The sequence below is a fragment of the Phoenix dactylifera genome, chromosome 3 (assembly GCF_009389715.1).
Source record: "Phoenix dactylifera cultivar Barhee BC4 chromosome 3, palm_55x_up_171113_PBpolish2nd_filt_p, whole genome shotgun sequence".
In the NCBI taxonomy this organism is placed as follows: domain Eukaryota; kingdom Viridiplantae; phylum Streptophyta; class Magnoliopsida; order Arecales; family Arecaceae; genus Phoenix; species Phoenix dactylifera.
This window is the reverse complement of record NC_052394.1, coordinates 23,476,218-23,502,841: the sequence shown is the minus strand read 5'-3', so window position 1 is coordinate 23,502,841 and position 26,624 is coordinate 23,476,218. Positions and strand designations below refer to the sequence as shown.

The window sequence follows — 26,624 nt, the reverse complement described above, 5'->3', positions numbered from 1 at the left end:
TCCTGCTCTTGAGATGTCCGGGTTCTTAGTATTTCATAACTTAATAGAATATCCGGAGCAAAACACAACTTTCTGCCATTGAGTGAGAAAACAGATTGGTACAAATCATACGAGATCTGCCTAGCCACTTCAAGACCAAGCAGATAATAGAAAACAGATTGGTACATGAAAACAATAAATGCAGCACATGAAATCCTACACTGATTCTAAATATGCGAGTATTATAATTCGTAACAATATGACGTTTTCTTCTTGAATAAATAAAATGAGCAAAAAACCATGTTGGCAATGCTAACAAGTAACAAATGAGTGATGTGTTCGCGAATGTCAACTTAGAAAAGGAACCTTTTTATCGTCATAGCTGTTGGGCTGATTGAAGTGGCAACGACTAATGATACCTACATAAGCAACCACCTTAGCTTCGGCACTCTAAACCAGTGCACCCTATTGCAAGCCCCAGAACAATCCCCTGCGACCAACCCCATAGAAAATGGTGCCTTCTGTCGCTGACATTACCGCAGTTGCACCACCTTTCCTCACTCTCACCTCTCTCCATTCACCACTCTCAATTATTGCCCTCAGAGTCATGATGCTTACACATTTGCTTGTTACTCATTAATTCAAAACTTGCTAGGTCAACTACCATCACTAACATCCACCTTTCCTCGCTCCCACCTCTCTACGCCAACCAACTCACCATCATGACCCTTGCCTACTTGCTTGTCAATCATGAGCTACTCTTTCTATATCCTCAACTACCATCATTAACTCTTATATAGAGCAAGGCAAAAAGAAAAGTGGGGAGAGAGTAAAGTAATTCTAGCCGGTAGGAAAAATAAGAATTAGATACCTTGGTAGTCCATGCTGTAAACGATGAGTGCTCACCCCCCAAAATTAAAAAGAGAAAAAGAAAAGAAGAGTAATATGCCAGCAATCTGAAATCTTAGGCCAATCAAACATCAAGACAAAATTGTTTAGCTTATTTCGAAATTTGAAACAAAAACTTGACATTCTTAAGATTTTGAACACGTATAACATCAAATCCTCAAAATAAGGTTGTCCACTTGTCCTGACTCCTGAGTACAAAAAGATGTACAGCGTAAGCATAAAATATAAAATGCACATGATATATATATTATGATAGGATACATATGCAGAAATCATTATGTAGTTTTTTATTCACTCGGAGCTTCTACACTGAAGGAATTAATTTTCTTTCTAATCTGTTGTGCTGTGATAAAGCAAGTGCATGTCTTATTTGATATAATTTCTACAATTACTGCACACACAAATTAGGAAACTCTTGCCATTGTGAAAAATCACCTCTACAACAAATCCAATAACACTTGTCTCACCAGCTCCTGTAAGTCCTGCTCCATCATTTAGCCCTATCAAGGGTCACATTCTTTATTCATCATGTTTCACAAAATTTTAATTTGACAAAATCAAAGCAAAATATGTTAAAATATATAAATTCAATAAAAAAAAATTACATCATATGAAAGAGATGATTGAGGCTTAATAAAGTGGAAGATTCTTGTGGGTGTAGACCACCTCTTTATCTCCATCCACCACTTGCCCGCTTCCTCTTAGAATCCTACATGTCATGAAGATAACATAGTTCAGTAAGTTAGAACACATGCATAAGGATATTCATGGTATGAACAGTATTGGACAAAATATATACTACAAAAAAGAGGGAATCTCCATATAGAAGGTGGCTCCTAGGGCTAAGCGATAGGAATCTCAAGAACAAGCATGAACAAGAGCTCTCATGCAAATTATCAATAATAATACTTCCATGAGAACAGAATGACAAAGACCTTCTAACATTCTCAGCCAAAAACCTCCCTTCAATTTTCTGGCAACCAATTTCATTATGCATGGCTGTGACTTGCATACTTTAATTTCTTCTCCACTTTTCTTCCTCACTCTATGTTTTTATCAATTACTTATTCTATTTTCTTTCAGCTTGTTATATTAAAAACCAACACTCTCCAATGAATGCTCATGTTGCCTATCAGAACCAGAAGAAACCACGAACAGCAGAATAATCGCAAGATGCTAGAAAAAGTAACATCATCTGGCATGTACCATCGGGTGGTTAGAAGTCCTTCAACACCAACAGGGCCTCGAGCATGTATCCTACTTGTACTTATACCAACCTTCATAAGCCATGAACACTATTTAATATAAGGCAATAAATTAGGTGACTAAAACATTTGGAACAAGTTGTTCAAAGAAATCATACCTCAGCACCAAGACCAAAACGAGCCCCATCACAAAATCGGGTGCTTGCATTGTGAAAAACAGCTGCACTGTTGGGAATGCAGGAGGGGGAAAATCATATACGTGTATTATAAACTTAATTTGACACGAAACTTGGTGCTTTTTTTGCAAATAATCACAAAAGAATGTTTAAATAGAATCGGTGCCAAACTGAAAAATGTAAATAATGGTAATGTTAGTGTAACTTAGTGACCAAATTAGGCATAATATTTTGACAGGTAATTAATCCAAACAATATCATGAATATACCCAGCTACAACAAAACATATACATGGACAGATAAGACTGCTCCCAAAAATCCAAATTTATCACATAACAAACAAGATATAACTCTTCATCAAGAATTAACATTGTTCAGGCAAAAGAAAATGTAAAATGCAGTGCTTTTAGAAAGTAAAAAGTATAAGAAAAGGGAAGATTTTTTTTTTTTTTGCAACTTTGGTAAAGGGGGAGACTTATTTTCTTATAAGAAATCTCACTCTCTCTCTAACTCTCTCTCCCCCTCACACACAGATTAACATCCAAAAGGAGTGAATGGGAGGCATACTAAGAGACTCAACTTATAAATATATGAGAAAAAAAGTTAAATTTAGAAAGGAATATGCTGTTCCACCATAAACCTCAGAAATGTGCATCTAACATGCTTAATTAAATAGTTGGAAAAAGCATTTTATAAATGCAAAGATTTGAAAAGTCTTCAATAAAGATATTATGATATGAACTACTTGAAAATGAGCACACCACTTTAACTCGTATGGATGTCAACAATTTTGTTGTCCCCAACCTAACTAGATAAAACTTCTGAAACTATGATGTCTTATTCCAATCACTCTGCCTGCTCAAGAGACCCGCAGCTGAATGTCAACACATTATAGCAAATCCACCTTCAAAACAAGAAACTGCAGAAACCAACACTAGGAAATTTGTGGTCAAATTAATATTCAGGGGGATGAGATATCCTGCAAACACCCAGATGCTACCTTCACCTCCATGCCCACCCTTTCAACATGCACTTCTTGTCTGACCAATAGATAACATATCGATGATATTTAATTTTTATTTTTGATTTTTTTTCCTGACGAGTTCTGGTTGGTGTATGCAGGATTTGAGGCTTGAGTTCTACACCCCAGCCATGCTTGGGCATATTCCAAAGCTGGTTAATTGGCACCAAAGAGCTCGATGCAAGCACAAGAATATTTATCAAACATGACAACTGCCTCCCCTAGGAAAAATAAGAGAAAAAAATTTCTAAAACTAAGTTGTATATATATCCTTTTCAGATAAAAAACTTTTAAGCTAAACAACAAGTGCGATCCTAATAGTTTGGATTTCCCACGTCTAAAAAATCAAGATTGGTCCAATTAGTTGGACTGGAGTCCAACCTAATAAGAGTTGGCTAAAAGCCTAAAATTGTAAAAGAGGTAAACCCAAATAATAACATAGAAATGAACCAAAATGTCTGGATAAGATGATCCGTGGCATTTCAAAAAAATGGGATTTTGCACATCTCAAGATTTGAAGCTACCATATGACATGTACAAGCAACCAACCAGTGCAGCCTTATGTCGTGGTGAGTGGTGTGCATGTGTATGATGGCATAAAACCAGTGCTTTTAAACTGTTGGTCTGGCTTAGCCATTTTGATTGCCAGGTCACAGCTAACATTTCAATCAAAGGTGGACCACACTCATATTTGATTCCATCGCCTTTTTGTGATGCACTTAGTTATCCCCATACAGAAGGCATGAGATGGAAACTTAGTTTGTACAGCCTAATTTGGGATCGGGTACAGCAATCAGCCCTGCAGATAATTCAAGCCAATGACCTGGGTGGTTTGAATGCATTTTGCAGAACGTCAGGGTTGGACCCAACCTGCAATAGGTGGCTGTGGCAGTTCGTCCAGGTTAACTTTTTTAACCCACCCAGGTTCTAGCACACTGTATAGAACACAAAACAACTACAAACACACTATATCACAACATTATTCAACTAGGCTGACTGATTAGCTAAAAAACCAGTTTGGACTGAACAGAGCACATATTAAATCTTTCAGTGTTCAGATCTAGAAGATTAAGGATCATCACAGAAGCCCACTCATTTGCTCCTATCCATGGTTATGTACCCCAACATAGAGAGATTTTCAAGAAAAAAAATTCACTATTCCCATTTAAGTCTTCTTTAGTCATCTCTACTCTCTTTGGTCTTTTTGCCTAAATTGCTTGCGTTCCAAACCAGATCATACCGACTCGTCAAAATGGGTCTGACCAAGTCCAGCGACTACTTAAGTATGATCTGCTAATGAGTACATTGAGAGGGAAAAACTAGATACGCCTATTGCTAATCTACAGAATTTTAATATAAGGGCACCGTGAATCCATTTTGGATTCCATAATTGAAAAGCAATGCTTCATAAGTCTCTTTCAATATCATTAGAGAGTGACAAGCAAATATCCAATTATTTATCTGCAGTAGTTAATGAGTCAATAATGTGTAATAGTTGGAACAAAATTTAACTAGAAGATGATTCAAATAAGCAAGATGAAATATTTTCTTTTTTAAATACAGCAATGCATTAAAATGTTAAGTGAAGCACTGAAAGGGGATGCATACAACAAAGGAACGGATACAACTTAATACACCAAATGAAGAGGTGATCAGTTGTCATACCTGTCAACTTGATGAAGAAAAGTCTCTGCAACATCAAGATTCTTTGCAACTATACAATCAGTATGTGCACTGGAGAATACCAAGGCACCAGAACAATAATTTTTCACTATATCTCATATTTAAGAGGCATTTGCATAACTCTAAATGGTAAATACTGAATACTACCCTATGTCTTGGAGATGGCAATGAAAACTAAATGGAAACACACCCCTGCCCAAACTAAGGAACATAGGTGCTGCAGAGATGCTAAAACATACCTTCCATGGCGATGTATATGGTCAATTGCAGCATGTACATCATCGACGATTTCAATAGTGCAAGCCATCGAGTTATATTCATGATGAAATGAATGTGCCCGTGGAATATTGAATTCGATGCTTGCTCTAGGTCCTCCATAAAGAGTAACCCCTGCAATAAGAGATGGACAACAAGAAATAATAAGTAAACAAGTGTCTTTTTATTTTGTTGGTCGGTTGGTTCACTATGGATTTTTCTTTTTCCTCTCTTTTTTTTTGTGTGGGGGGCTGTTGGTGGGAGTTTGGGGATGACATGGATTGCAATAAGTTTCTAACCTAGAGACAGAGTTCAAGGAATTTTTTTATATGACTCTGGTTTTTATAACACGGATTAATAATCTTAAATATCCAACATGTGCAGATTTCTTTCAAGCAATATTTTCCTTTCGCTCCCCAAAGGATGTCCCAGACACAACTTGGTTTTCTGGTAGAGTAGGTTACTAAAAACGTCCATTCCTGACCATGATCTAGAAGGATTAATGATGCAAAAATCCAGTTACACGATGGTACATCATATCAGAACATAAATATCAGAATAAATTTAGTAGTTTGCGAATTCTCTTAAGAAGTGTAATTACAGTCTGCTTTTTGGATAGGTGCTTTCTGGTTTTACTTATCCTTCTAAAAAGCACTCTACGGAATCAATAAACAGAAGAGGTGGTATGATTACCGATTTCATATTTCCCATTTGATGCAACTCCCAAGTCATAAATTCAAAGTGACAAACTTTGTAGTTTTAGCAAGAGTTGTAATAAAATAGCAAAAGGTCTGGGTAATATAACCAACTAAAATACTCATATGATCTTGTGCATTTTTTATCAGAGAAAGGTCATGCTGTGCAGCAGGTAAATTCTTGAACCAGGCTAAATTATTCGAAGTGTTCTTTATGGAGGACAGACAATAATATTTAAGTAGCATACCTTTCTCAATCTGGAGGAAAATGTCAAGTACAACCCTCTATCCATTATTTTATATAAGCAATGGAATAAACCCAGGCAACAGCTGAAAAGTATTAAGTAAATGAAACTATCCGGGCATATCAGATCTTCATGACATCAAAAGAAGATAGTTAATGAGTTTCCAAGGGAATCATTGTCTGGGTGATGCCAATATTTTCTGGAATAGTCTCAGAAGAGTTCGTACATTGTTAATCGACCTCTTCCCATTACAAATTATATAAATGAACCATGGTGATGCAGAAACTTATAAATCCATAAATTAACCATAGAAATTCAGAAACAAATTACTCGAAGTCTGAGTGATAACTAATCTGACCGGAAGCATATTGTATAGAACATTTTTTTGGTAAAAGATCCTTCACACGTTTGGTAAGAAAACTCAAATCAAACAGGCAAGTACTTCAAAGGAATCACACGTTTGATGCATAATACCAGACAACCACATATCAATGTTTCAGACTGAGAAATAATGACACATAAACTTATATTTAAATTAATAAACATGCAAAGAATCAAGACAATGACTTCAAAATAATGCCATAGAAATGATAGGAAGTTTTTTTTCTTAATTTTGCTTTTCCCCTTGGTACTTTTAATATTCAAATATCCTATGAATGAATCTTATCCATTACATGTCAGAATTCAACTCTTGCACCTGACTATCCACGCATTGTAGCTTGCATCCCTTCTGCTAATAGTAAACGTTACTTGTAAATTGTAATTGTATAATGTATCTTAGCAGCTGTCTTTCTATCAAATACGATAGAACCATCTCATATTCTCTCTAATGCATATCAGGCATTTTTCCAATTAAAAAAACAGCAGAAGAACAACATGGTAAGTATATGTTAATCAATCAAAAAACTATCCCTCACAAATTCAGCCAAACATCAGTTGTATCATTTGAGGGTTACCATCATACCTTCATGTTTGAGTTCTACCATTAAATCATTTAGCACCTCACTATTCAAGAGATCCTTGTGTATGAGAAGTGTTTCCTGCAAACAGTAGAAAGGGATGCAACTTAAATTTAAAGGCAAATAAATTCATAAAATAGGTCTACATGTTATTGCAGATGACACAGTCTCGATTGATGTGAAGAGGAAGAGATTGGATATTAAATTGGAAATACGGAAGAATGTCCAAGGGGATAATGGCCTTATAGTCAATAGAGTGAAAACAAATTGGAGAGAGGTGCTCCTACGATTTACATTATCATGGCTCTGTCAAATAATCAAAGAAAAAATGGAGATTTAGATGAAAAATATAGATATTACATGACTGATACATGCCCTGGCAACTCGAGGGAAGATTTTACATTGTGGCAGTTAAGCTCGAGCTGTTATATGGTTCAAAATGTTGGACGATAAACAATGTTGTTGAAATTGACAATCTAGAGAGGGACTTGTGGAAAGGGAAAGCAAGGTAGATTAAGGATGGGTAAATTAAAAGAAACATAGAAGTGTATCAGTTGAGACAGTAATGCAAAACCCAATGATTTGGCATTGTCATTTGTGATAAAATTAGACAAGGCCCTAATAATTCAAAGTGTTCAAATCCAAGTTGAAATATCTAAAAAGGAGAGGAAGACATAAGCTAACAGGCAATTAAGTTGTAAAAAGGGATAGAAAGGCTTAGTAGAACTAGAAGTGGTCCTTAACAGGAACAATTGGCAAATGAAGAATAGCAAATCCAGCTCCAGCTAGTTGGGACAAAACATAATGGATTAACTTGCCTAGAGAAATAAATCTACAAGTATAAGAACAAAATAAGCTGCAATTATGATAAACAAAAATGGTTAGTCATAATACAAAGTGCACTAAGGAAAACATTAAACAGCAAATCCATCATCTTAAATAATGAAAAATAGAAATACCATAGCATTACAGGCTGCAGGATAATCTATCTTGGCGTCCAATACAATGCACTTTGCCATATCCATGTCAGCCGATTTGTCAATATAAACATGACAAATGCCATCTGGAGGGTAGAGACCAGAAGTAAACTTAACCTTCAATTTAAAATGCATCTTGCAATAGGATTCAAGCTATGGTTCCAACAATGCAATGCACTTCCAAAGTATATCAAGAATAATTATCTTACCAGCATGACCAAGAACGGGAATCTTAGTAGAATCCTTGATTTGTGCTACAAGCTTATTGCTACCTCTTGGAATGACGAGATCAATGACATCATCAAGCTGGAAAAATTGTAATTTCATAGTCGGGAAAAAAAAAATCAACCTTTCCAATAATATTAATATTTAGAAAGACATTCTTTTAAGGTCCTACACCTAAGACAAGCTTACCTTTAGCAAATCAGGAATCTCATCTCTTGATGTGACAAGCCCAATAAGCTTCTCGCCTACTGTATCTGGAATAGCTCCAGTAATAACCTAATACAAAAGACATCAGACAAACATTTTGCAACATAATGAGAAAAACATATAGATTTAAAAATGGAAATTCTCAAGTTAGTGTCGATATCAAAGAAGCAAACCTTATGCAAGATTGCATTAGATCTCATGGCTTCCTTTCCACCTTTCAGAAGAAGACCATTCCCGCTCCGAACTGCTAAAGATGCAATCTATAATGATCATGCCAAAAGCAAAATGGCAAATGAATGAGAATTATATCAACTGTACACAGAAATAAAAAATTCTGATGTACAAATTAAAATCTAAGATTAAGCAACATAAAACAGGTGGCAGACACACTAAAATTTCATATAAATTTAATAACAGGAGTTGTTAGTAAATAAAGCAATGAGTTACTTTCAAGAAACAAAATCTGTCACCATATAATATATGTAACCAAAAGGCTCATCATAAGAGTAGTATGATAGGCCGGAAAACTAGATAGTGGTGAGAGATTATCTAGTTCCCTCATAACTCCAAATAATGCTTCCTATGAGTACCGCTACCCAACAATCATATGGTATCTCATTTTTAATACCACCTTTACTTGACAACAAGTTGAGCCTTAGAATTACAGAACAGCCGAGTAATTGACATAAGGCACTGCTATGCGGATAAGCATAAGTGTGAAACGTGTTTCAGACTCTGCAACATGGATAAACATGAAAAGCCCAATGAACACATAGGAATAACAATCATTATGCTATTCTATAAACAATGAACTCTTGGTGTCAGCACAGTCAAGAACTCAACTTTATATTACTTCCCCACTGCCACATGATTACCTAAATATAAATCAAATATAAGATTGAATGATTATATGATAATCAGAATACTGGAAACATTGACAGATATGCCTAAAATTTGCAAAGTATCAGAAACAGGAACATACATCCAAATCCAAGAAAGATTCCTTGTTATAGAATATTAAAGATTCCTTGTTAAACATATTTTTTTCCATTTGTAGCACATCTATTTATCCATGCATTCCCTGTTCTCTCTTGAAAATCTGAAAGCCAATTTATATGATAGTTTCACCTTAAATTTGATATTTTTAACACAACAGGATTTACCATATTGGTTAATTTCATCTCTTGACCTTTTCACTAATCCAATATCCCAATTCTGCTTCCAGCATGAAGTTATATCAGCAGATGACTGGTGAACATTGTATAGCATGGTGTGGTGTTAATACCATGCAGAGACCAATGCATCTCATGAAGGTTTAAAGTGCCACCAAATGGATTGTCTTCAAATACTGCTCAAGCAATGCTAGATCTCATTACGTGACATACATAAGAGGTTTTAGATGAAGTATGGATGAGCATACACTAGAGATGCCTCTCACTTGTCTGATAATCTAGTTTATTTTCCATTTTCACTTCTTAATAAAGGCAAAAGTTTTGATACTAATGGAATGCGCTCACCAATAAAAAAAGCTCAAAAGATGCTCTTCATTATTTTCTGAAACCAGATACATTTATGAACATGACAGTCAGCAGTCAGCATGGTGATTTTGTTTCTTTGCTAAAGGGAAGAAGACAAAGATGAGCATGTACTGCAGAATGGTACTTGCTAAATCTTTAAGTAGACTCATTATAATTAGTCATTGCTGCATTGTAAGATATATCAAGTAGTATTACTTTACCAGCATGATTAAAAAAACTGAAAACAAAAACAAAAGTAGGAATAGAGTGTTCTTTTACCTGAACCAAGGCATCAGGTCGTGACTCAAAAACAATAAGGATAACACCCAGGGGGCTTGATGTCTTTTCTAAGACTAGCCCATCTGCAAGCTGAATGAATATTATGCCTCAGAATTGCAAGCAACATATGACCACAGCAAACAAATATATTATTCTATATGCATCAAATTGTATTAAAGCATTTACAAATTTAACAGGTAGACTTTCCCAAAAAAACATATTGAAGATTCATGTTACATAATCTTTCAATCAAAAATTGTGTCAAAAAAGTAGCAAAGGAAAAAATATTTTTCTTAGTGTAGATTCCTGACCTCTGTCCTTTTTAAGACATGGCCTATTGGGTCATCCATCTCTGCCAGTATACGGATGGACTTCGAAAGGCTTAATATCTGTCAAATAAAGAAACATTAGATTAAAACAAACAAAAGAGAATCTAAGCAAAGCATTTGTATACAACATATTCATAAATAAAGGGCGCAGTGGATACTGAATCAGTAAATGTGGATACTAATATAAATGTTATCTCAAACTAGCAAGCAATGTTAAGTTGCAATGCACGGGCATTAGTCCTGTCCCAAATAAATTAGAAAGCATTCTCTGTGCCTTGCCTTTCCTGGCTTCAAAGTCAATCTAGAAATCAATGACTTCTCATAACCAGTCTGCTGTGCAGCAGCAACATCAGCTTCATTTTCAATTCTAATTAATTTCTCATTTGCCTCTAGAGCATCAGCAATGTCCAGCAAAATCTTCCTGCGGTCCTCTGATGATATGCTCTGGAAAGGACACCACAAAAGTTAGTAAAAAATTCTTAAGCAATCAGGACATCTCAATATTGAAGCACAGTCTGAAGAAATGAGTTTACATTTAAGTAAAACAATACCATGACTACAGGAACCTATAAAGAATAAACAATGAAACAACATATAAAGTATGACAGAATGCACCATGAAAGAACATAGATGCCCTACTATTTGAACTCATAAAAATATACCTGAAGTCGCCTGGAACATTCCCTTGCTGAAACTGCCATCTCACGTGCACCAACTTCTTTGGGCAATTCCCACAAATGTGCATCCTGATGAAATAGAGTACCAATTCTCTCCCCTTGAAGTACTTTCACAATGCTATCAGTGGCGAAACCACTGCAGTAACACCCCCCCCCCCCCAAAAAAAAAAGCCAAAAGAAAGAAAAAAGCAGGAAGCTAGTTGAGACACTATAAAAATCAGATGCATTAGGCAAGAAATTTAAAATATCTATGTAACAACAGATGGAACTAGAAAGACAACAGCTATCCTGCTGTGACCCCCTGAATATGGCCAAAAGCATCACTATGCAACTTGGTCCCCTGATTAGTGTAATCATTGGCTGCAACTCATGACCCACAAAGTGTCTGGTGCCTCGGTTATCTGCTTATGCCACTAGCATACCATATAGGGCATAGCAGTCTATGGTACACATCCAAGGTCCCAAAAGCTGGGAGACCAATCTCCAACTCTTGAGTTTTCATCACAAATCAAAGCATTAAGAACTGTTGATGGTTTAAAATGAGCAATTATCATTATTATATGCACAAGTTTAGGCAATGCCTCTTACTACAAGTATAATACAGTATTGGTCTTTCTAGGTGCCCATTTCAGTGTCAAGACATTATTATTAGCACAAATACCAAAGTTATTTATATCAGTATAAATACCAAAATTTGCAGCAGTATTAGCAATTAAGTCAGTTCTATAATATTAATATAGACATTACAACCAACAATAGCATCTGTGGAGTATTATTAGTATCAGTAAAAATATATATTGATATATAAATATATATGTATACATACAGAATATGTACATGTTGCAGGGCATTCTCCCTAAGAGTCCCCAAAAGTGGATGTGTGTACGCACATGTGCACATATGTGTGCACAGGTGTGTATGTATGCATGTGTGAGAGAGAGAGGGGGGGGAGGGAGCATCAAATATCTCATTCAAAGGTAATCATTTATCAAAATGTTAACTTGAAACCTGAGAAGCATAATTCTCGTGACCTTGGCATGAATGACCATATGAAGACTTCTTTAATGACTATAAAGTGAAGAAAAAGGCATACAAATCTTTAAGTGATAATATGCAGTCTAACAATATGCTGAACAACATACATTTTGACTGAATAACTGGCAAGGTTGAAAGTAAGGGTTAAGGCATCAGGCATACCTAGTGATTACAACAGGGGTGCCTGCAGACGCAGCATAAACTGCAGCCTTTACTTTAGCAGTCATGCCACCTCTTCCCACCCTAGACTTGTCTCCGAAAGTAATCTCACCCTGGTGCCTTTCTTTTATGTATGTATGTATTATCTTTGAATGAGGTTCACCAGGTGGAGCACTATATAGACCCTCCACATCACTAAGCAGAACAAGAAGATCAGCTTTTAACTCCAAGGCCAATAAGGCTGCTAAACTGTCATTATCCCAAAAGATACCAGAAGAATCCTGCAAATTATACTGGCTATCAGATAGAGCAAAAGACCACAAAAGGCGATAAAAAAGCTTGATGGGTTACTCAAGATATGGGCAGAGTTATAAGCTTATAGGCTTGAGTTTATAGGTAGATGTTTGAGTTACATTGTCATGAGTAGTCATCATAAAGATATTACCGGATAATGTAAGAGACAAGAAAAATTTAAGTAGATCTCCTTGATTAATGAGAAGCATCATTATCTCTAAAAAGTAACATTTATGCATTTAAAAGCAAGACTCTAGCTAATCATTTTGATACAAAATGATTTTACAAAGATCAGGAAATATCCTAATTCTGAAGGGAGGTTCCTTATCAGTTTCCTTTCCGATGGACAATGCCAGTTATTCCACCAGGCACATGTACTGTTTCTCCCACAACAAAAATGGCAGACATCCAGTAAAAATGAGAATTCTGGGATAGAAATCAAGCCATCAAGTACCATTATGGGTGGTGTCGGGGGAGGAGGGGTCATTCATTACTTCTGAAAAATGGATTTCTACAGCTTAACGGAGTTAACTTTAGGTTGCTGGTTCAACAAAAAAAATCTAGCATTCGAGCTCTGAGGAACAAGATCGCATTTTAGGACAATTTGTCCAAAATAATGATTCTCTTATATTAAAAACCAACTTGTGATGATTAATTCTTTGTTGGAATCCACTTTCCCAAAGAGTTTGGATACAATCCAAACAAATTAGATAAAAAAACTTATGTGATACATAAAAGAACTTGCAGATATCTTGAAGTTATATCCCCATTCAAATTAACAACTAAATCCCCAACATCACAAATCATAACTGAGAACGCGAGTGACAAAACAAAGGGTTTCTTCTTACATATTGATATGGGGGTATAAATAGAAAACTGCGGTATATAAAGAAAACCCCTGATAAGCTCAAACGCTAGTTGGCCAACTGCCTTATCAGAGAGTTGATGTCAACATAAGTCTTCTTAAATAACAAATTCCATCAAGTACACCACCAAATGTAGCCGATAAGCCACTGCCTTGTCTACAAAACAAGATCCTGGATCCTGGTATATTTCATCACTTCGGCACTTCATGAAGCACAAAACTTCCGCACTTTTGAGTTACAATCATGATCATCCATATTTCATCCTAAGGACACCGATCTATAAACCTCTCACAAGTTTCCTATCTCTGATGCACAAAATACTCTCCCTCATCCTCTGGAGACAAATCTTGGAGGCAAAATAATCGCAAGTCTAGATGAGTAGATAAGCATTTAGATTTTGGAAGAAAAAAGAGGAACCTACATAAAGGAATCCGCAAATTTAATGATGCAAACATAGTGCAAATTAGGAAAGTTAGCATCCATCTCTGTCTTCTATTCAAATATCTCTTAAAAGATAAAAGCATTCTTTAGCTTAAATTGTAATCACTATCTAAATTCCTCATTCCCTTTTACTATGTTTTCCTGAATGGCCCACATTTTTGATCCCATTGTTGCATCCAATGACCTCTATTTCAGAAATAATGGAATCCTGCATATGCAATGCACATGACCGCCAATATCAGAAATATCTGGGTCCTAGTTTAGCCAAAATGCACCCAAATGTAATTTCCCTTTCCATCTAAATCCAACCACCGGTTGAGAGTTACAGCTAATAAAAATCAGCTAATGCTTTTATTATTTACACGTATGGCCACATAAGAGGATACTTTAACTGCCTCTATTTAAAACTAAATTCATATAGTCTCAATCACTGGAGTTATTCAGTAAAGGAAGGAACAAAACAAAGTTGAGTTGAATTCAGGGTTGGAGTCCAAACCTCGAGCATTGGCATTAAAATAGTACAGATATATTCCTCCCAACTTGTGTTTGTAAGCCCACTATTCCTTCTCAGATGCTTTTAACAGCCCAATTTAGAAAATAAGCCTCCAAATGTCTAAGTATTTCTTTATTAGTTTTTTGAACTCTATTCCAAAAATGATTACATGAAACCCCAACTGTCTCATACTTCTTCCCAACATTGTCTAATAAAGTCTAGCACAAACTACAAGATTTTATAAATTAGATATTTAGAACAAATGATTTAGACAGGGTTGCTTTAAGTGAGCTATCACCAGTTAATAGTAATATATTCTTCCATCTGGCAAGTCATCTATACATCATCTAAAAAATTTCATCCAACCATTTTTTCTTTAACATCTCGAATCCCCACAACATCATCAAATGTTCAATTGATGCTTTCTACACTCTACAGCCATAATGCTGGGTACTCCTCAAAGATAGTCTCCATTCTAGTGGCAATTGGGGGAGTATTGATCTACTTTGCCCAAAATTAAAGAATCATAAACTATCAGTTTACTTGGAGCTGTCCTTAAAAATGTTGGTCCTCTTTGAGTCTTTGTTATATGGAAGATAAGTGATAAAATGCACTCTATTATGCATGAAACTCCACATTGCAATTTCATATTATCTAAATGTTTGCATGACTATGCAAGCAAAACAAGCCATATTCAAAGTCTATGGAAGCCTGTTGTGAATTTCAAGAAGCCATTGACATTCAAAGTATATGTACCTTAAAAGAAATATCTAGAAACTCCTGTTCGCATCAATATACTTATAGTCTTGTGTAGATAAAAATGTATGTTGTGTAAGGGTTCTATTTCCATATTTTAACATTTCTACCAAAAGATTTTCAACAATCCGTAGTCCCATTTCACAAACTTGAAAGGTAGGGTATAAATTCCATAATATTATGATTCCCTTAGCTATTTGAGATCGGTTGAGAAAAGGGTCTAAACATGGAATTATCCTTCCTGGAGCATCATTATTACAAAGAAAATATTCAGAACATTTTCCACAATATGCTAATTTTTTTTGAAAGAATGAGATCATGAAAAATTCAAATCTTAGTGCCGCTTTCCAGGCCATATGAAAATTTTCACTTCATCAAAGACTTCCTTTGGAGCTTTCATAATTAAAAATTCTTGACTCTGAAGTCCACACCTTCCAATGTGGCCTCGACCTGCTCTTGCTAATTTTATTCTCAACATATCTACCCATTTCTTAGTAGGCAAACAAACAATGTACTAAATGATCCCTTGAAGATTTACCTTTGTAATTGTGGAACCAATCAAATATATCACTTCTTAACATCTCATCTCAAAATCAGAATGATACTAGTTCCAGATCCAATTATTGAGAATCAATTTTCCTAAAAATATTTTCACTAAACAATAGGAAGGGAGAGCTTAATCAGGAGAAAGAGAAACAAAACAGTCCCCATGATTAGCAAATTGTGCCCAATGATATCCTCTATCAGTTGCAAATAAAAGCCCCAAAGAAATAGGGGTCAGAAATCAACAATGGAGTCAGCAGTTTTTAGCAACGATCTGGCAAGATACATTAGCAAAGGTATGGTGCAATTGGAATTTCCACACTTTGCATATGATGCTTTTGCAAGGGGTTTTAGCCGCATTTCAACCTGCAATATTATGAAACTTGGGAAACATGCGTTACACAATATGTGTTATGCTATGGAACAGTGAAGCACAATGCACGCAATTCACATATGCAGAACTCAGTATCTACAATCTATGTACAGGCTCCTAGGAATAATTACACCTTTAAAGATAATGGAGTAGCATCATTTTACGTAGATAATGTAATGTGCCTACCAAAGAATAAGCAGCCATACAAGTTTTCCCTAAAATATATAGTTAGCACCTGTTGTCAGCAAATATTAGATAAAAAAGGAAAAGAAAAAGAAAACACTTACAGACCCTAATGAGTTACACACATCCATGAGTTATATACCAGCAAATATTATAAAACAACAACCAGAATTCAGCTTGATCAGATTCAAGGATTACAAAAAAAGCATACCTCATATGGAGCTTTCCTAGTGCTGATTGCATCATTTTCGTTGAAAATGGGAATAACTCTAAGATCTAACAATGAATTCACAGTTTGAGAAAGCTGCATCCTAAAATCTGGATTCTTAAAATCACTATCAGTCACAAGAAGTTCAGATGATGTCACATCTAGCTGCATTGAGAATTTATAATGAAGTTTATCAGAAACTAGGGTGACATGCGAATGAAGAAAAGATATTCAGCCAAATAGTGAACAACAAGCAACATTTGTTGTACAAGGTTAATAGATCAAAAGCACACCTGACTAAATAAGCAATCATATAGAGCCATTAGGCCACTCTGACCAGCAGCAGCACAAGCCTTTCCATCCAGCTCTAATTGTGGTTTTTGGAGATCAGCAAAGCTGCAACATTTAAACGGTCTTTCAATGAATTTGAATAAGCAAAAGTAAGAATATGAGTAAATTCTTTGGCAGAGAACTTGAATATCGTTTTTAATTAAATATGAGGGCATCCCAAATTTTGAAAATGTTTGTTTTACTTAAATATAAAAGGCGTATCGACCTGCTGTTGAGCAGTCTCCTGTATCTAAGCCTTTGCCGGCCAACGCCCACTGCACCTGAAGTAACCAAAATAACCTCGAAGCCTTGAGAGATCAGTTCTTTAACCTGCAAATGAACCATTTCAACAAGAAGAGGGTAAAGTTTGAATCTTGCACTGCAAATTAGCATATGCATATGGCCGTGGCCTGCGGGACAGATCAAGCATACCTGTTCACAAAGAGCTCCAAGTCTTCCCAGAGCCAGTCTCCCATCAGTTCTAGTGACAACAGCAGTCCCCACCTATAAAAAGTATATGTATCATAAAGTCAATCTGCTATCACGCAGAGCATTATATAGTAACCAGCGATTCGTGGAATTTATTTTCAAAGTAAGAGCACACAAGATTAAGATTAAAAAGTGTTCAATTAATGTGAACTTGTCATTTCCAAATTTCTGATTCATGGAACATCGATAGACATTGCAAAACATAAGCTTGTGAGTGAATTTACCAGGGAAATAAAGAATTTTGGGTGGAGAGGGGATATACCCACTCAAATGACATCAAGGGATTAAAACAAGTTATAAACAAGAAGTTCTTAAGTTTCTGTTCCGGGGCCCAGATTAAAGTTCAATACCATCAATACATGCTACAATAAAACAATTCAAGAACTACAAATCAAGACAAAGAAAGAATGATTCTATTAATAAGAAGCACCTGAAATAAATCAAGACCATGAGCAGCGGAAATTTTTAAAAAAATTCATTACCGAAAAGAATCAAGAAGGTAAATATCAGAAATATAAACACAAATAACTTCCTTTTAGGTGTGGGGAATCAAGAACGTGAATATCAAAGAAGTAAACAAAAATCAATGCGCTCTTGAGAAGAATGAAGAACTGCAGCATAGAAAATATCGGCAATTCATTGACAAGTTGAAAAAACCCAGCCATTCTTTATGAGACAAACGGGTATTGACGCCTCCTGCCGCCTAGAAACTAGGGTTCTCGTTCCAGAAAGAAGAAAGAATTAGGGTTCTGAAGAGAGGATCGAACAAGAAAATCGCAAGAGAGATTAAAGAAGAATAGGAGAGAAGGAAAATAGAAAAGGAGAGACGAACCTTGATTATAATGCGCCTGACGTCTTTGACGAAAGCTCGAGTGGGATCCATGGCGGCCGAGAGAGCCGAGAGGAGCCTTCTCTCCGCTGGCTTTCTTTTTCGACCTGATTTTTTCTCTCCTTTATTACTACCCCCGACCCCCTCTCTATATATATGTCGGAAGCTGGGGATCCGACGATGCGGCTATCCATGCGTTAGTCCGAAAATACCCGTCGCTTTGCGGAGTTCTCATCGCAGCCGTCTATCGACAGCAATTATAGATCCAGATTATTCATCCATTTATGCAAATCTCAAAACAATCACGTACGATCCAAATATTCATCCGCCTATCTGATGATTGAAATATTCATTTATCTGCACAGCTCTTAAAGCGAACAATAAAGGGTCAAAATTATCCATTTACTTGCACAGATCTTAAAGCAACCGTGGATAATTTAAATATTCATATGCATACATCTCAAATAATTGAAATATTAATCCGCCTACATAAAGCTCAAAGCGACCAATGGATCATCCGCGTTTGCTTTGACATAGCAGCAAATCAACAATGGAGGAGATCTGTCACGTCTTCACCCGTCTATAAAAAAAATTTGATTAACATTCACGATGTCATGCAACCAATTCTTGCACCTCTTCCCCCTAATCCTTAGAACTCTCTTCCCCCTAAATTTACCACATTTTGATGTTGACATTAGCTGTTCACGAATAATGAAATAGTTATTATAACTTTCTTGGTTATAGTAAGGAGATTTGCCTTTATACATGCATCCTTCTATTTTGGAAACCTAAAAATGATATTGCTTCAAAAAAAAGAGAGAGAAACATAAAATGGTACCATATGACAAGCAAACCACCATGCAGAAAATTTATGAATCTCCAAAGCACCTAAAACATCTGATCATCTCATAAATGGCAATTGAGGGATCTCATTCCAAGGTACGAGAAGTAACTTTTTACATGCCACCTTAAGAGGCAATTGGGGGTGAAGGAATCAACTAACACTACAGGTAACCAGCAAAAACCATCACAGACAGATTCTGCGAAATGCTCAGCATAAAAATCTGGCAGAAACCATACAAATGCAACTGAATTTGAAGGTTTCTTCGATATTTTGGAGAGAAAATAAGTGGAAACGAAGGCATGCCAAGTTTCAGGTACCAAAGCTGCGGTCTCCTGCATCTCCCAACCCCGGGACAATGAACCTGAACATGGATAGATGGTAAGATGTTAATGCAAGACAAATTTTATCCATTGTGTGTGTCGATGCGAGCATAAAACATGCTTCTCTACATGGGAAGCCTATTTTTCATGCTGTGTGTGCAAGCATATGTTCATGTGCTTTGTCATGCATGTATACTGATCAGAGATGACTATACCCTTTCTCATTCACCACTGGATCTATTATTCCCGCATATACACGAAGCCTGAAAACAAAACCAGCATCCAGTTTGATAAACGAGTCCAGAATAGTGGGACAAGCAGATATATATTTGCCTTACCCTGGGAACTTTTTGCTGAGCTTCTGCAATGCTGGAGGGGCAGCAACAGCAGATATCTAGTGCCAAATGGTGATTTGTCTAACGAAATAAGAGACAGAGGATAAAATATGTAGTAGTGGTTGGAAGGATGTTTTCGTGCACTTACAACTTTTATTTGCTTGCCATCAACTCCACGATCCTTCAGCAGGTCGATAGCTGCAACTATGGTGCCACCTGCAATTCAGGAAGACATTAACGTTAGCATTAGATCACTAAACAAGCACTTTGCACCCATTCTAGGAACTTGTCTTTTGTGAGCCGATGTATGGATATGCTGGTTGGATCCAAATGTGGAACGAACTAACTTAGACTCTGCATTGCATAATGTTATCACTGCTCCATGTAAGTAAAAAATTATTTTCTGTAATTGTCATGCTGACAGAAAAAATAACTTACACATAGGCTATTCAATATCTGGGTCCACCTAGCAGTGCTCAATTTTTAAAGAGGTGCAAGCAGGTTTTCGCATTTTATGTTCTATACCCCATTTTCAAAGGCTAAATCTACTGTTATTAAAAGAAAATATAGGTTCCAAATCCGAGCCCATTTGATCAAAAGGACTTGCTTATAACGGTAATGATCAAGATCATCTTGATGATCAACCATACATATCGAAAAAATAACAAGTTCAAGAATGCATAAACAAAAGACAAGCATTCCCAGGGGGTCCACTTCTGCTCCTCTTTAACGATACCATCAAAAGTTCTCATCACTCAACCAAAAGAGATTGCTGTATTCTTAAATCTCTGTCTTTTTATATTTCTTTCCTTGAAAAGTTTGAACTTATAAATTTACAACATTGAATTGTTTAAGACCCAAAAGCAAGCTATATTTGATTTTGAGGAGCGGAAACATTTTGAAGCATTGCCAGCCTATCAAATCACAAAACAATGAAATGAAGTATCCTAACAAAATGTTCATGGCATATAATTTTCTAATTATGAGTCATGATTGCTTCTGGCTATCATTATGATGATTCTACAAATAAACGTTCTATCCAGAAAATTGCATTTTTAATATAATATCAATCGCTTAAATCAAGCCAGGCATGTTTTGAATACTTACTGGACTATTTAGCAAAAAGTTTTCAAAAGAAAAAGGGAAATAAAGAAACTGCTCTTTTCTGATTCGATGAAGCTTGCCATGAATGAGGATTGGATTTTTAATTAGAGCAAAAGGTCATGGAGGCTCGACCGACTGATCCCAAATGGCTAGTACAGGTCTTGTCGTTCATGATTATCATTCTTTTTCCACAGATTTGCCAAAATTTACATGTTTGGCTATTAGCCTATAGATGCCAATCAATAGGTCTATAGATAGTAGTGGTTTAACTAAATAAAAATAATGTTAAGGATTCAAGTCCGGATTACATGCCCTTACAACACAAAACCTCAGAGACAAATGTAATTTGCACCTATTGAACTACCAAGGAAATTATAATAAATTGGTTTTAGTTGATGCAGCAAAACATAACTTTGAAAAGGTTCCAGAATGCATGCTATATTGAGAGCAAAGGGAACAAATTATACATAAAGAGTGTGTGCTACTAGCCAAAGTATATTAGTTTAGATAGAAGTAAAACAATCTAAATGAGTGTTTCTAAGTGGATCTCAGCATCAGAAACAAGAAAAGATACCACCAAACTAGAATCAAAATGTAATGGTTCTAATGGAAATTGCCATGATAAAATATTTCAACCAGAATATGTAGAAAGCATATACATCAGTAAGAAAAAATTACCAGTTGCGAGCATAGGGTCTACAACAAGTACACGAGATCCCTCTGGAAATTTATCAGGTAACCTGCAGTAAACAATGAAGGATAAGTAGACCAACCTGAATCCAGTTCACAAGTTAGTAATAATATATACCATAATTATTTGCAAGACCGCCTATTGCCAAATGCGTCTGGAGATCATATGTGCATGATTCTACTACGCTACACGAAGGAAAACAGGAAATGAATAACTAAATAAAACAGGCATGATGAGGAAACTCAGCAGTTTCTTTCTAAAAAATGCAGGCAACCTGACATATTTTTACGATAGAAGAAGAGCAGATTATTCAGTCTACTTAACAATGGATATATATATATATAGATATATATATATATATATATATATATCACAAAGTACAATAGATGAATGAATCAACAACCAACAAGCCTTGTTCATTTATTTTACCATTTATTTTATCCCTAAAATGCCATTTCTTCAACTATCTCGAGCTTCCCTAATCCTTAAACCATGACTTGCACTCAGGTCTTTCCCTCTGCTCAACCCAGCTGGTGCCGATGACTGGGTTGACTGGAGCATGGACAGGTCTCCTAGTGGCATTGACAGTTTGGAGCTGAGTGAATATGGCTGGACAGTGATTCTTCTACCGTAGTGGCCTGGCTGTCAACTGATGCTACCTCTCTCCATCCTTGTCTTCCTTCACAAGCTCCTCCCTTCACTGAGTCACTATTAGGCCTCCCACATTTTCAGAGAGGGCAATGACCAAGTGGACTTCCCGGCTAATATGGGTTCTCAGCCTCCTGTGCAGCAGGTTTGGTTTGATAGTTTTCCTTGGGTTCTATTGCACCTGACATATGCCAACTAGGTTGGACGTTTTTATTGGCTGTAATTTTCCTTCTTTCTCTGAACCTTGCCCCTTCACTACAAAACCCAAAAAAAAGAAAAGAAAAGCTACCCTTCTGATTGCAAAGCTGTTGCATGAAGGTTTTGCTCAAGTCTCCCCATTTAATGTAATTTCACACCATCATAACATAAAAGAACAAATTTGACACACTTAGGGAAGTGTGTCAACCAAATGATGATGGCCAAGGGCTTGGGCAAGGTTTTGCTAAATCACATGCGTAATTAATAAACAGCTCTATGCTAACTAGTTCTCAAGCTTCAAGGCATTCTAGTGCCACCACTGAAACAAATATAAGCATTTGCAAATAAGAATATGTCCTGACTCAGCAAAACAAGATAATGGAGCTATGACCAATTAGATAAAGTGAAATTGTTGTGATGGTATTCTGGTAGAAATTATATTTAGACTAGAAAAGCAAGCAAGAATGCACCTGTTAACAAAATGCAAACAAGAATACCAATTGATAGCAATTGGAAGAAATAATAGCAAAAGAGAGTTTTGCACAAAGTTAAACTAGGAAATATGCTAATAAGCCAATCTTTTTACAACAATAAGGGAAGCTTATTCCAAGATGAACTCAAAGAAGTCAGCCAACGAAAATTTCAACCCTTCCACGACCTCTACCCTTGTATCATGGATAAGTGCACTCAAGTTACTAGGCGTTCAAGCCTTGAACTTTCCAAGTGTCACCACTAGAACTAGACCACATATAAACATTTCGATACTTTGCAATATAAAAGAAAAGGCATGGAAAATATGCTCTTACTTGTTCAGATATATGGATGGCTGTAGCGTTTCCTCATCCCTACGCATGCCTTCATTTGCAAAAAGAAGAAAACATTACACGATTATGAAACAGAGGAGGTTTCAAATTCTAGTTTGTATACTATTTTCATCATCATAACCATCAACCTGACTATCAGCCAATGTTCAGTAGCTTTCTGATTTAAACCGATATCGCATGGAACATCTTTCTTTCAGAATAATTGAACAAAAAACAAAACTAAGACTGGCATTTCAAAGGAGTCCAAGTCCAAATCCAGTTTACTTAAATCCTAAAACCTGATATCATCACTCGTAAAGAATTCCTAGATAGCAAGTATAGATGTTTATCATGATCAATATGCATATGCCAAAAATTGTATTGTAGAACATTAATCTAGAGAACGATAAGTGTCTTTTAACACCAAATACATGAAGCCATCATAATATTAGAAGCCTGAACAAATCCAGATGAAGGACTTTTCCTTACCCAGGTGGTAAGTTTTTGTTGCTGGCAAAACTGATGGAGCATGCTCGGCTAGCACAAGACCAGCTCTCAAGATGGGAATGATCTAAACAAAATAAGTATAAGAGAATGCTAAATAAATGAACTATGAATGGCAAGGAATAACACAAAAATAAGGAATAAGCCTATCATATTCTTATTTCTAAAAAATTATCTAAAACCTGAGATATAATTTAAAGAAAAAAAAACAGACCACCACAGGCTCACGTGGATCGATAAATTCAACAGCAGCAGGACCAATGGGTGACTGGATCTCTCCCGTGATTGTAGGCTGCAAGGAGAAAAAGTCAGTTGTCAAAGTCTGAACATAAAAGCATTGTTAGAAAGGATAGGAGATGGAAGGCCAAGGACCTATAATATGCTATTTCCTACAATAGATGCTTGCAAACAGAAAGACCCATTTGACATGAAAGAAGTTTGAGTTCAGGAGGTGCAATGCAAGAGTCTTTTTTACAAAACATCAAATCAGTGTGGATCTTTAGCAATACAGTCTAGCCATGAGGGCAGTCAATATGATGGCCAATCTCCTCTTGCAAAGTGGCAAAAACATTGTTTGTTTTTCAATGATTTTTGCATGATAAATTATGGTGGCATGCAAAAGCTAATATATTGATGCTAATGACTGGAGTACGTAAACCTGGTTGAGCATTTAGAACTGTCCCATACTTGATACTTTAAATGATAAGTACACGCCATGTGTTTGGAGTACAAGTCTTCACACAAAGTATGAAATGAGTGCAACCAGAAGGTCTTTGAGAAGCATACTTACCAACCAATCTCTTGAAGCTTCATATATCAGTAATCTCCCAAGTTCAGCCATGGCACTCTCTACAATGAATTGACAGCAATTAAAAGATATATTTAAAACAAATATTATATTCAGGACGCGCACCCCATGAAATTACACAAATGAACACTGTGGTGCCTTTGGTTCTAATTGTTTTGTGCTATATATCATGCAGTATACATTACCATGCAGCAAATTTCAAGCAAACTCTTTATGAGTCAGCTTGCATGCAGAAATCAGTAAAGCATTACTGAAAGTAAAACTAGCAGCTGGGATAGCAGATAAAAGATAGATAAAAAAATGTCAAGGGATTAGTGACAGAGTCAAGGATGATTGTAGCCTATTCTTCCCATAGATACAATGCTCATAAATTGTGGTTTCTATATACTATGTGCTAATATGCATTGATTCATATAAGTACAGTTAGACACACACAACTTGCAATAAGTTTATTACTGTGCGGAAACAGAGAATCACATCTATCAAGAAACTGACAAATGTTTTGCATGTATCCAATGCGACCAAATAACCCACTTGTAGGTTTCCAAATGAGAAACTTTAAATCCAAATAGATGTATATTCTGCATGAAAGAAACAACTTTTAACCCTTCATTGGTGCCAGGATTCTGTATGGCCAATCCATTGCAAAAATAATCAAGCAATTCCCTTTCCTAATGGGCTCCGAAGGAATAAAACAACGAGACTACAAGGAGGAAAACTACTCACTGAAGATGGCACACGGGGTCTGCTCGTTTCTGAGAACAGAGATCCAGTGCTTGATCAATGGATGTGGCGGAACCATCACCTACACCCCAATACGATCAGAAAACAATAAGAAAAAGAGCAAAAAAGAAGAAATCTCCAACAAAAAGAACCGATCAAAACGGCATTAAGAGCGCGACACCTACCAGCATCCTCTCATCCGAGACGGCATTCTCCCCCATCGCCGTGCCCGATCCCGCGACGAAGCAGCTCGAGCGACGCCTCCCGATCGAAATCTAGGATTTTGCGGATGAGAGAAAGAGTAAAGAAGAGGACACCAGGGTTTTAGAGAGAGAGACAGAGAGGGTTTCACAAAGGCAACGTCACCTTTGAAAGAGCTAGGGTTTTAGAACGCGAGTGGGAGCGGAGACGTTACCTTCGGGAAGGGTTTTATAGAGGAGGGAAGGGAGAGGAGAGCGGCACTTCGGGCGTTTCGGCATGAATGTAACAGCGAAAGATCCGGTGGCGTATCGGGAGGGCGCGGTAGCGGAATCCGAGTGGCGGCAGCCATGAATAAAGGATTCGGCGATTCGGCGAAGGGGAGGAGAGAGGACCAAGGAGACGAGTGGCTTAGCTGGCAGCGGGTGTGGTAAGTGGCGTTGCGAATCTTTTTGGAGGGTAGCGGAGGGAGGTATTGAATTCCCGCAACGGAAGCTGGGGAGTGTAGCAGATAATAATAAGGTAAAAGTTAGCCGCTTTTAGCTACAGTCCACGATGAGCTAACAAAAAACTTCGTGATTGGAGTTGCTCGGAGCGCAAACTCGCGAAAGGCACGTGCGAGGTCGCCCGGATGGGCAGATGGTCCTATGGCATAACTTGCAGGCCCGCAAAAAATGGACGACTACAATCTCTGATGATGTGGTCGAATCCTGACCAATGATGTAGGATGAACCACACTGAACAATCTTATATCACTCTTAAAACAATCCGTTAAAATATTTCCTCTATTTTCAAAGTAACTATCACGTGATGCACGAGGGATGATTAAATTATCTCCAGAAGATAGGAGGTTTTTAAACATTTGTTTATAAATATTGTTATTGACAAGATATACCATTTCATTATTGAATTCTGTACCTATGGCATTCTGTTAGGTTTGGAGATCGATTCGGCATACCAAGTATTAGCATGACCTCCTACTATGTATGGATACCAAAGCACTATGGTATGACTATATAATTTAGTTTGGTATGGCATACTATAACCGTCAAAGTATATTATTTCCTCCTTCATATTTGTTGTCAAAATCATCTTTTGAACCTCCACCTTT

At 36.6% G+C, this 26,624-nt stretch overlaps 2 protein-coding genes across 7 annotated transcripts; both read right to left on the bottom strand.

Moving 5' to 3' along the window:
• Positions 1 to 925: 925 nt before the first annotated feature.
• Positions 926 to 18,474, bottom strand: LOC103704121 (delta-1-pyrroline-5-carboxylate synthase). Of its 6 annotated transcripts, none has more exons than XR_603569.4 (22): positions 18,341 to 18,474; positions 17,452 to 17,523; positions 17,246 to 17,349; positions 16,983 to 17,085; positions 16,693 to 16,854; positions 12,536 to 12,813; positions 11,324 to 11,474; positions 10,941 to 11,105; positions 10,644 to 10,721; positions 10,333 to 10,422; positions 8,710 to 8,796; positions 8,519 to 8,605; positions 8,314 to 8,410; positions 8,087 to 8,190; positions 7,133 to 7,208; positions 5,213 to 5,363; positions 4,956 to 5,024; positions 2,252 to 2,318; positions 2,095 to 2,165; positions 1,494 to 1,597; positions 1,324 to 1,388; positions 926 to 1,076 (listed from the first exon to the last, which is right to left on the bottom strand). XR_603569.4 is itself a non-coding variant. In XM_008787284.3 (21 exons), the coding sequence occupies exons 1-20, from the start codon at positions 18,389 to 18,391 to the stop codon at positions 1,519 to 1,521; spliced, it is 2,142 nt and encodes a 713-aa protein (XP_008785506.1). In that variant the 5' UTR covers positions 18,392 to 18,474; the 3' UTR covers positions 1,153 to 1,388; positions 1,494 to 1,518. The 6 variants fall into 6 exon arrangements, 3 of the variants coding, with proteins under 3 accessions (XP_008785506.1, XP_008785507.1, XP_017697524.1); XR_001879269.3 differs by having other exon boundaries at positions 1,555 to 1,597; XR_003385050.2 differs by having other exon boundaries at positions 960 to 1,076; positions 1,324 to 1,597.
• Positions 18,475 to 19,213: 739 nt separating this feature from the next.
• LOC103704124 (uracil phosphoribosyltransferase-like) lies at positions 19,214 to 25,986 on the bottom strand. The gene is made up of 12 exons (XM_008787289.4): positions 25,731 to 25,986; positions 25,501 to 25,590; positions 25,319 to 25,397; positions 24,575 to 24,633; positions 23,999 to 24,076; positions 23,770 to 23,851; positions 23,284 to 23,332; positions 21,619 to 21,680; positions 19,985 to 20,052; positions 19,840 to 19,895; positions 19,717 to 19,764; positions 19,214 to 19,542 (listed from the first exon to the last, which is right to left on the bottom strand). The coding sequence occupies exons 1-12, from the start codon at positions 25,863 to 25,865 to the stop codon at positions 19,491 to 19,493; spliced, it is 858 nt and encodes a 285-aa protein (XP_008785511.1). The 5' UTR covers positions 25,866 to 25,986; the 3' UTR covers positions 19,214 to 19,490.
• Positions 25,987 to 26,624: the final 638 nt, after the last annotated feature.

Coding starts and splice junctions, on each gene's coding strand:
- LOC103704121 (XM_008787284.3), bottom strand. CDS start 18,391: ATGGATCCCACTCGAGCTTTCGTCAAAGACGTCAGGCGCATTATAATC. Junction 11,106..11,323: donor AATGTTCCAGGCGACTTCAG/GTATATTTTTAT, acceptor TGTCCTTTCCAG/AGCATATCATCAGAGGACCG. Junction 8,606..8,709: donor CTAATGCAATCTTGCATAAG/GTTTGCTTCTTT, acceptor CTTTTGTATTAG/GTTATTACTGGAGCTATTCC.
- LOC103704124 (XM_008787289.4), bottom strand. CDS start 25,865: ATGGCTGCCGCCACTCGGATTCCGCTACCGCGCCCTCCCGATACGCCA. Junction 25,398..25,500: donor TCTCGGATGAGAGGATGCTG/GTAGGTGTCGCG, acceptor ATTGGGGTGTAG/GTGATGGTTCCGCCACATCC. Junction 24,077..24,574: donor AAGCTTCAAGAGATTGGTTG/GTAAGTATGCTT, acceptor TTCTCCTTGCAG/CCTACAATCACGGGAGAGAT.